Source organism: Orycteropus afer, unplaced genomic scaffold (genome assembly GCF_000298275.1).
Source record: "Orycteropus afer afer isolate SDZICR_OR568_19922 unplaced genomic scaffold, OryAfe1.0 scaffold00090, whole genome shotgun sequence".
NCBI classification, from domain to species: domain Eukaryota; kingdom Metazoa; phylum Chordata; class Mammalia; order Tubulidentata; family Orycteropodidae; genus Orycteropus; species Orycteropus afer.
This window is the reverse complement of record NW_006921677.1, coordinates 7,469,432-7,480,008: the sequence shown is the minus strand read 5'-3', so window position 1 is coordinate 7,480,008 and position 10,577 is coordinate 7,469,432. Positions and strand designations below refer to the sequence as shown.

General features: G+C 34.1%; 1 protein-coding gene across 1 annotated transcript in view; it reads right to left on the bottom strand.

Moving 5' to 3' along the window:
* Positions 1-210: 210 nt before the first annotated feature.
* EPC1 (enhancer of polycomb homolog 1) overlaps positions 211-10,577 on the bottom strand; it is a 100,942-nt gene continuing 90,575 nt past the window's right edge. The window contains exons 11-15 of the mRNA XM_007942457.2: positions 4,307-4,425; positions 4,140-4,226; positions 3,208-3,349; positions 2,743-3,106; positions 211-283 (exon numbers count right to left, since the gene is read on the bottom strand). Of these exons, the coding sequence (XP_007940648.1) occupies positions 211-283; positions 2,743-3,106; positions 3,208-3,349; positions 4,140-4,226; positions 4,307-4,425 (785 nt within the window). The remainder of the gene's footprint in view (positions 284-2,742; positions 3,107-3,207; positions 3,350-4,139; positions 4,227-4,306; positions 4,426-10,577) is intronic.

Below are 10,577 nucleotides of genomic sequence, written 5' to 3'. Positions count from 1 at the left end.
CTGTATTCTTAATTTACAGATGTTGATTTTTTTTTCCTATTAACAGTAAGAAAAGAAAAATCGAAGCATGAGAGATGAGCATTGCTGTCAAGTCCCCACAGCTGCCACAGAAACGCATGTGCTGCATTCCATCATCCCTTGCATTCAAAATGCTACTGATGCATAGCACCTAATCAAGTCCCCAAGGCTGCAGTTCCATTCCTGAGGAAACTACGTCACCTCCATTGCTACTGTATTGTCTGCTATGTTGTTCAGTGCTGGCTTTTCTGATTCATGATTTTCCCTGTTGAAATAAAGTTCACTCAATTACTTTATCTGCAACAAACAAATTTAACAGGTCAAGACTATCTTCCCAATAATAAGCTTAATTAATTTTAATAATAAGAATAAATGTGTCTTTTTTGGATAAGGTACCAAGTAAAGACATACAGCTTATTATCAAGAAATCAAACTTGTATCAGATATAAATTCCACGGTCAATTATATTATCAACTAAACTCTTAGAAAACTGATAGTCTGCTGCGGCATCCAGCTTTCAGGCAGATGATGGATGCTTTAACCTCGATGTTAAAAACACAAAGATCCCAAGATTAAGTTCATAATTTCCTCCTATATTAAATTTATAAAATTTTTTTAACAGAAACAAATGTGACCGAAGTTTATGTCAGAACTTTAAGTCAGGATTCTTCTACAGTTGTGAGTTGTGTAACATCTGTTTGGGCAATGTCTGGCTGCATATACATCCATGGTCACAACCTCTGTAAAGCCTATGATATTAAAATATTCTACGTATATACAACTGTTCTTAATAACAAATTATTGTTATTAACAATAATTATTGTTATTTTATGACATGAACCAAAACTGTATTATGATGTTAAAGATGTTATATGTGCCTGGAAGTGCTCCTTTATGTTGTTTATGTGTAGAAAGGTTGCTGTTGTTATATGCTGTTGAGTTGGACCCCTCCTTGGGTTTCCAAGGCAGTATCTCTACGGAAGTAGATTGCCCCACCTTCCTTCCGAGGAGTGGCTGGTGGGTTTGAACTGCCAGCCTTCTGGTTAGCAGTCAAGTACCTTACTATATAATATATACTAAGAAAAACATTTGACTGATGTTAATTAGATACAAACTGTACCTAACTGTTCTCACTTACGTACAATTCTGACTTAAAGACAGACTTAGGAATTCAGGACCCAATGTCTGAAATCATGTAACGTCCTATGGCACAGAATGTTTTGGGAACATTAAGCAATGCGTGACCGTATATGGGTTTGAGTAGGACATCTACTGAGCTAGTAGTACACAGAAGATTCGAGTTTTAGTTGTTCTATCACCTAGATTGCTAAGTATCTTTGGAGAAGTCAGTAAACTTTTCTGGATCTCAGTTTCCTCATCTTTAAAACAAAAGAATTAAAGTAAGTGATTTTTAAAGTTTTATCTTTAACTGCTAATGTTCCATGGTTATACAATTCTATAGCAATGAAAATCATAGTATTCTATATTTAAGCCAGAACTATAATTGATTGATAGCTTTTCCTGGATCCAGAATACTAGTAAGAATGGATTAGTATGAATAGACCATGACTATTACTTATGTTTGAAGGAGACAGGAATGTGCAGGTTTGGAAAAGAAAAGCTATAATCTGTTGCTACAAACACTGCTTCTCTCTCTGGGTCACTGCTGGCTGCAGAAATCTAAATATTACTCTTGCATTCAAGACGCCCCATAGTATGACCTCTCCCTGCCATTCTAACTTCAACTACTAACCTTTCTTAGACCTCTAGACAAAATAGTCTTCTCATTAACTTCTGAATACACTTATATTTTCCCAACTTTGTGTTTTTACTTAGTGCATACCACCTGACTGAAAGTCCTCTTTCTTTTTCTGTATAATCACATTCAACCCCAAGTTGAATCTGCTCATTTTGTAGGACATTCCCAGAATACCCCTGGTGTGAAAAGATTTCTCCTTATACTAAAATTACAGCCATCATCTATATAATTAACTGACAAACATATAATACTTTATGATAATGTTAGAATAATTTTCAGCTATTTATAGGTTAACATTATTTAACTTTTTATATTTTTATGTTTATTTTCTAACTAAACTGAAAACTCCTTGTCTTTTCTCTTTTTCTTTCTCCCAATAGTACCTTGTAACAGCAGGATTTTTGTTATCATTAATATTTAAAACAACAATACTGAACAAACATTCTACACTGTTTATTGAAATCCAAGAAGACAAGTTAGCATCAAAAATAATGCTTTGATAAAAAGGTGAACTGGCATGAGTACTGTAAGCCTGTATAGTATTTACATTATTAAGAACAGCTTAACACATTAGGCATGGTTCTATCAGTTTTAATTCTCTCCATGGCAAGCTATGGAAGAAATCATAAATAGAAGAAACACTCTGAAGAGAGATCCTAGCTTAAAAACTGAAAATTCAAAGGTACAAGAAAAATGGAAGCATTTTAGTAAGAAAGGGATATCTAAGACATGTAATATTTTACTGTATCATTTGGTTCAAATTCTCCACTAATATTGAACTTTTAACATTCATCTGTTTAGTTCTTGAATAAATAAGGAATCAATTCTTATCTATACATCTTTCAATGGGTGAAAGGAAAGAAAACAGAAAACACAAAGAATCAGGTAAAAGCAATGTCAGAGAATTTAAGTTCTATCTTGTGATTTTCAAACACTTGTATTTTTATTAAAAAATACCTACTCACCTTGGAACTGAATCTACAGAGGATGAAGATGGAACCTTGGAAACTTGACAGTTTGCTGCGGCAGCCAGCTTTAAGGCAGATGATGGAACAGCACTTAAAGTCCTAGGTATATGTCGTGCATTTAGGGGAGTAATAGAGTTTACAGTGGCAACTGATGAAGGTACAGTTAATCGAATGTTGTTCCCAATCAGAACCTGAGTTGTTGCAGAATTGGCAGCAGTTACTTGATGACTCAGTGCACTGTGGGAACTTGAAGTCTGTGTTATATTTGAAGGCTGTAACAAAGTTGAACCTGCTGTTGATGAACTTGTATGTACAAGTGCTGTTGGTGTAGTACTACTGAGGTGTAAGCCCTTGTATACTCCTACAGAGAAACAGAAAGAAGCATCTAAGCAATGTGCAACTCTGCTGTCTGTATTACAAACATGAAATACATACAATCAAAACAACTTTTCTTTTTCTTACCTGAGGCTGGAAGGACGCCATTCACCCCAATTCCAAGCACCACATCATCCTTCATCTTGAATCCCATCAGTTGCTCTGATGTCACCAAAGCAGAAGCAGCAAATTGAGCACTAGCAGAATCCAAAGTCTTGGAAACAAAACCCTAAAAAGAAGATATAAAACAAATCTAATGAATATCACTTTGTCTCAAGTTAATATTAAAGCTACACAGGTATATCAAAATCAATTTAAATCTAAAAGTGGCAAATCACTAAAATCTCTTTGCCTCTTTTGATAGTTACATATTTGAGGAACAGTGACTTTATAACCCAAGGGTTATAAATTCTGATCTTCATACATGACATATAATTATTTGTAAGTCAATTATAAAAATGAATCTTCTATTATATAGAAACTGCAAATCTACAACAAAAAGTATTGGACAGAAAAATATGTTGGGAAAACACTTCAGTGCTTTGCAAATATGTATGAGGAATACATAGATTTCCTTAAGCTGACTTACACACATGTATATATAAACACATACAAACCAAGGTATCTTAGAGTAATCATCCTTTTGGAAACTGAAATAACCAAAAACAGTAGTATCATAGCTTAGCCTAGAAAATGAGAAGCTCCTTAAATTTTTAAAAATTTGTTGCAAGATACTTAAGACTCAAATCTCAGCTTTTAAGCCCTAAATATGTTTAAATGGCAAACATTTATCATGTTTAGGTTTAAAAGGGATTTTTTTTTTCCATAGTGAAAGAGAGATTTTTCAGAGTGATAATTTGAAAAATCTTAATAAAATTCCTAAGATAATGAACCAAGTTTATATATTAAAGCAATACATTAATGGACTAGAGATTAAATGGCATCTCCATCTCACTTAACTATGATTTCAAGTTTTACTTTTTAAAATAGGGAGCAGAATCAACAGCTTCCATACTCACCTGTAATGTTCTTTCTAAACCCTGTATAGAGTGGCTATGATGTAGATTCAGGCGAAAGCCACTTTTCTGCTGGTTAGATGCAAGGTTCTATGACAACAGTTGATAATTAGAGATGAACTCTGGTGGGAAACAATGAGGGATAATCATAAGACAGACAAATCCCTCACCTGTGAAGTGTTGGTGCAGGAATTACTATTTGCTTGCTGTTGATGAATTTGTGCAAGCTGCTGTTTCTGCATTAGTGCCAGTTGCTGTTGATGTTGCTGGTATTGTTCGGCTGTAAATGCTGAACATAAAATAAGGAAACACTTTATAAAAACACACAGATGTCATGTACGTCTTTCAATATTAAAACACATTTCAGCATTAAAAATTTGTACTATAGCACTTGACAATAGTTCATGATCCTGTTAAAGATCATTCCCCCAAATGAAATCTTCAGCATTTCTGCTACCACATTTTAGAAGAGTGGCTTGAGTTTAAAAGAAAAAAAAAAAAAAAATATTAAGCTTCTTGAGTTAAACAAAAGCAAAGAGAACTGCTCACTTCCCAAGTTTCAACACCATTATTTCTGTAAAGCTGTGACACTTGTGTGAGACAGTGTAGAAAGGTAATACCAGCTTTTTTAATCCACAGATCTGGAATTCAGCTTTAGATTGAGTTTGAGAATAAATCTGATAATTACCACTTGGTTTGTATTCTATCCATATTATTGACCCAGTGCATTCAGACGATTCCTAATATTTCTGTGTATAAATAATAACTGTTCAATATATTTTAAAATTTTAGTCATTACAAAAATTTCCTCTATATTATGAAAGCTAGGTTTTTGGTTTATCTTTTTATTTCTGTTTTTAAAAATAACCCATCCTTTAAGTTTAATAGGAAGAAAAGAGGCTCCAAATGTTAAGGTTAATTAATTAATTTTCCCCACCCAATTAACCCACCTGGAAAAAATCCAGTCAATAAAGAACGGAGTTGTTTATGTTGATTTACTGTACAGAATGATGTCTGAGGAAAGACACTGTGTTATGCTACTTATGTTTGTCTATGGAGAGCTCAGTTCTAAAAAAAAAAACAAACAAAAAAATGTTCATTTATTATCCCCCCCAAAAAAGGTGTGCAGTTTTTAAAAGGAAACTTTTTTTCTTTTTTGCCAATTAAAAAAAAAGGGGGAAAAAAAGCACATATAATAACAATACATCTGTCTTAAAGGCTTCTTTAAGAAGCCTGAATTGTATAGGTAAGAATTATTTTAAAACAAAAAAAGAGTATTCCCATATCCCTGGGTACCAGGGAATCTGTGAGTCATGAAACTGTCCTCAATCTAAAGTTTGTTTTCAAAATACTGTCATCTAATTTACTGTTGTTGTTGTTAATTGCATTTTGATATATTAGTTAAAATATCAATTTATCAAGTTTTATACTTTTCACTCATGAAGAATTTTCCTTTGTCCCCCAGGATGCTGCTTCTGCCTAGTACAACCAGAAAACAAATGATTTAGGTAGAAATTCTACCATATTTTGAATGGATCAGAAAATTATGAAATACTACTGAACTACAGGAAGTTACTAGTGTCTACATAGGCTCTTATACTTGAGCTGAACAATTTCTTGGGCAACAAGGGCAAAAAGTAAATTTCTCACTGGAAAAATTATACTTTTTTTTTTTGTTTAAATGTTACAAACCTGTTCAGGCATCTATCTGTCTTTTGATGATTTCTTTCCTATGTATGTAGTTGTCAAATTTGAAATCTACAGGGATGATTTCTATTGATAATAGGCTGATTCCTAAATACTGTCATAAAAGTAACTTTCTGTTAACATGAATATTTCCACGTAATGGAAATGAGTTCTGTTAAAACTTCAAGAGTCTCTACAAAAAGTAATGCTATCCTGAAAGATGTTCACGATTAAACCAAGGCTACTCTTATGTTTAAAAAAATCCATAAAAACAATTACTTGTTTCAATGTAAGAATTCTTAATTAGATATTATCAGGTAATTAGGTATTACTGAGGTTTACACTCAAGTATTTTAAGTATGAGTGAGTTGCCTAAGTCTTGAACTTTTTAGTAGGATCTTCTACATCCTCAGTAAATTTTGGAAAAAACAGACCCTTTTATCTAGAAAAACAGTAATTTAGTACTCAATAAAGACATATGTACATGCAAAACAATCTGTATGGATTAAAGTACTCCTTTATAAAAAGCTTGCTGATATTTAAATTAAAGGTTAAGAGACAAATATTGATTTGGGTGAAGGGAAAGGCAATACACCAAATCAGGTGACCAACACAACACTAAGGAAAAGGAAGACAGAGAGGTGCACAGAGGTAAAAATAAATAAGTAAAAATTAATTTTTTTAAAAAATTAAAAAAAGAAAACTTGTGATAATAAACTAGAAATCAATTTGAATAGTGGTTCCAAGTTTTTACCCTATTTAAATTAATATCTTAAAACCTGTGTTTCTGAGGGTTCTCTGAATTTCACTTTTCAACAACTGTTAATTTTCTCCTAACAGATTTAAGCCTATTTGTTAAGCTATCTCTATACTCCATAGCCTAGTTATGAATTTTCTCTGGACATTTTTGGTAAATGATACAGAAGAAATGCACAGCATACATATAAGCTGGAAGTGATGGTGATAAAAACCACAAATCTAGCAACCAAGAGACTTTGTTTTTAGTCCTCAGGTCTAGCACAACTACCTGAGTATTTAACTTTTGGGGGTTTAATATCTAAAATATGAAAGAGATTAAATTAGATGATCATTAAGGTTCTTCTCAGCTATAAAATGCTAAGATTTTTATCATTCTTGGGAATAAAATTCCAACCCAACAAAGAAGCTGGGTGAACAGGACAGCTTGGACAAAAGGAAGATAGTAAATTTGGGCAAATATAATCGGAACTGGGTTCTAGTTACTATATGTACAGAAAATCAAGAAGATCTCAGATCAAGATATTGTTAGAACTCAGAAGTCTAACCAAATGCTAAATAATGGAAATAAAACAAAAATTACCAAATCTTCCTAAATTTCTAATAGACTAAGATCTCAAGGCAGAAGATTTTTATGCTGCTAGTCTATCTCAAGTTTGCAATTCAGAGAAAGATGGCCAAGATGGTTACTTTGACAGATGACCAAATCAGAATCAAAGTCATTCCACAGAACAAGCATTTTTAGATCAGGAGGGACCCCTGGTGATTAACTCAAACAATAACTCAATTCAAGAGATTAAAAAAAACTGCGCTCTGAGGTCACAAAAATATTTAGTAGTACAAAGAGGAAAAAACAGCCCACAAAGCAGTATTTTAAAGTTAGAAAGAAATAGATAACAACTTAAAATTTAATATTTACAAGAAATATTCAAATTTTTAATGTATGAATTAAGTGTTTAAAACAAATCTCATACATAGAGCACTTGACAATTTATGCAGAGAATAGTGATGTGAGGGATATGATTAGAACCTGAGCATTTTTCAACTGGAACTGGGATTACGGGCGGAAGCACAACAGGACTTCAAACATTTGAAGGACACTAAAATTGCAGAGCAAGAAAATGTATTCAGTATGCTTACCAAGGCATAATAGGAACTTGTAGATTTAAATTCAAGGAGGCAGCTTTAAATTAAATATCAAGACAAACTTTCTAACAAAGTTTCCAACTGCAGAGTAACTGGATCTGGAAAGTTGTTGAATTTGTCCCTACCGCTAAACAGAAGGCTGGCGGTTCAAGCCCATTTAGCTTCCATAGAGACACTGACTCGTAAACCCACGGAGGGGTTGCTATGAGTCGGGACCAACTCAACAGCAGTGAATTTGGTTTTTGGTTTTGGTAGAAGTGTTTAGTAACAATGGACTCAAACATGACAATGATTAAGAGGATGACTCAGGATCAGCAATGTTTCTTTCTGTTATACATGAGGTCAGAGGTCAGAAACTATCTTTGTTTAGTAGATCCTAACTAATCAGTTCTTTTGAGTAGGAATTTGAATGAAATAACTCCAAATTTTGTTATTCCACCTCTTACATGGAGAAAGCACTCCAAAAGCTAGAGAAGATGAGCTGACATGATCAAAGGAGCAGGGTGGGGAGGGTGACAAGAGCTTACAAAACACAAAGGATCTGAAAACTCAGCTTGGGAAGATGAAATGTACATTACCAAAAATCTGTACTTTGGAAAACACACACACAAAACACCAAGAAAATACAACCAAAACCCAAAATATCTATTATAAAAGACACTTCAGAATCAGAAACTCCAGCAGTACACAGGCAGAACATTATTTTAACACAGGAAAAAAGTAACTTTAAAAAAATATAAAGTGAAATGAGTCTTCAGATAGTTATTAAAGTATGATCTCCTATTTAGTAAGCTTGAAATGATAGTTTTGAGGTTCATGAGTAATCCAGAAACCCAATCTGAAAATCAGTTTATTATAACTCACGTGGTGGTAAAACCTAAGCAGACTTAAACTCATAGCAAATAATTTAAACATGAGATTATTTGTAGTTTGTTTATTCCACTTATTGTGAATATTCTTGCATTTCACTGTATAACTGAAGAATTATAAATAAATTTTACTAGGGGTGTTACCCCAGACTCTGCTGGGGATGATGCGATAAATTCACTTTCTATTAAAGAAAAAAAATTCAGAATTTTGAACCACATTTGTATAAGAGATTAAGGTCCTGTAGATTTACAAAATCTAATAAAATATTCAGTGCTCAAATCTGTATTTTCTTTTCCACATTAAGATTCAAATTTTATGCTGAAAACTATTTAAGTAAATTGCACTAAAGTAAGCTACTGCTATTCAGACTTAAGATCATTTCACTGTAGCTATGTATCTCCTATTCACTTAGGAAAACAAACCATATCTGTAGATATGTAGGGTGAGAAAAATGACCTTTAACGTTGACGAAATATCACTGGGAGCTAGGAATTCAGATCCTAAACATATAATTGTAGTTTTAAAATCACTTTTCTATGGTTTTCAGTCTTTCTGAATTATATACCAGATTCCTTTCTAATTATTAAAATTAAAATAGATATTAATTCTAGTATCAGGTATCCCTCAAACTCAAACACATGTAAATCAGTACTTCCAAAAAACCAAACTCACTGCCATCGAGTTGATTCCGACTCAATATGACTACCTCTGGGTTTCCAAGGCAGTTAAATCTTTATGGAAGTAGACTGCCCTGCCTTCCTTCTGTGGAGTGGCTGGTGGGTTTGAATTGCCAACCTTCTGGTTAGAAGTCAAATGCCTTAAGCACTGTGCCACCAGAGCTCCTTAAATTAATACTTAGTAGTTGATAAAGCTAAATTTTTTTTTAAACTTTTTATTATGATTTGGGTGAAAGTTTACAGAGCAAATCAGTTCTGCATTCACTAATTCACACACAATTTGCTTCATGCTATTGATTATAATCCCCTCAAAGTAACATCACTCCTTCCACATCCTCCTCCCTGTGTATTTCTATTTCTCCTTCTCTCCAAACCCTTCCTGCCACCTGAACTCTGTCCTTGGGCATATGTTGCCCTTTTGATCTTGAATGGTTGATCTGAATGGTTCTAAGGAGTGACTTAGCTTCCTAGAGTTACTGTTCTTCTTGTAAACCTGTCTAGTGTTTCACTGAAAATTCAACTATTGGGAGTACGTTCAGTTCCAGCTCCAAAGGCTGACCATGGGCCACAGTCTCTGGGGTTTCACCAGTCTCTATGCAACCAGTAATTCTGGACTTTTTTCTTTTTTTTATATAATTTTGAGGTTTGTTCTACATTTTTCTCCCACTCTACTGTTGTTGTTATGTGCTGTTGAGTCGGACCTGACTCATAGCAACCCCTCCTTGGGTTTCTGACGCAGTATCACTATGGAAGTAGATTGCCCAATCCTTCTGAGGAGTGGCTGGTGGGTTTGAACCACCAGCCTTCTGGTTAGCAGTCAAGTGCCTTAGGCACTATGTTACCAGAGCTCCTCCCACTTTAGGACTTTCTAATGTGATCCCTTTCAGAATAGTTGGTAGTGGCAGGCAGGAACCATTTAGTTCTGGTCTCAGAGTTGTGGAAGCCGAGGTTAGCATGGTCTATTAGTCTCGTGGACTAATTGTTTCCATGTGTCTCTTATTTTCTTCATTATTCTCTGCTCCAGATGGGGCGAAAGCTTAGATGGCTGCTCCCCAGCTTTTAAGACCTCAGTTACTACTAACCAAAGCAGGATGTGGAACACTGTCTTTACGGACTATGTTGTGTCAATTGACCTTGATGTCCTGAGGCCTCAGGCCCAGCCACTCACACCCTCAGGGTTTTTGGTTATGACTAAGAAGTTTTCCTAACTTCGCCCCTTGGTATGCTCTACTACATTCATTCATGGGTTTATTTGCAGCATGTGTAAACACATATGTAAAAATATTCTGTCAAACTTATATATATA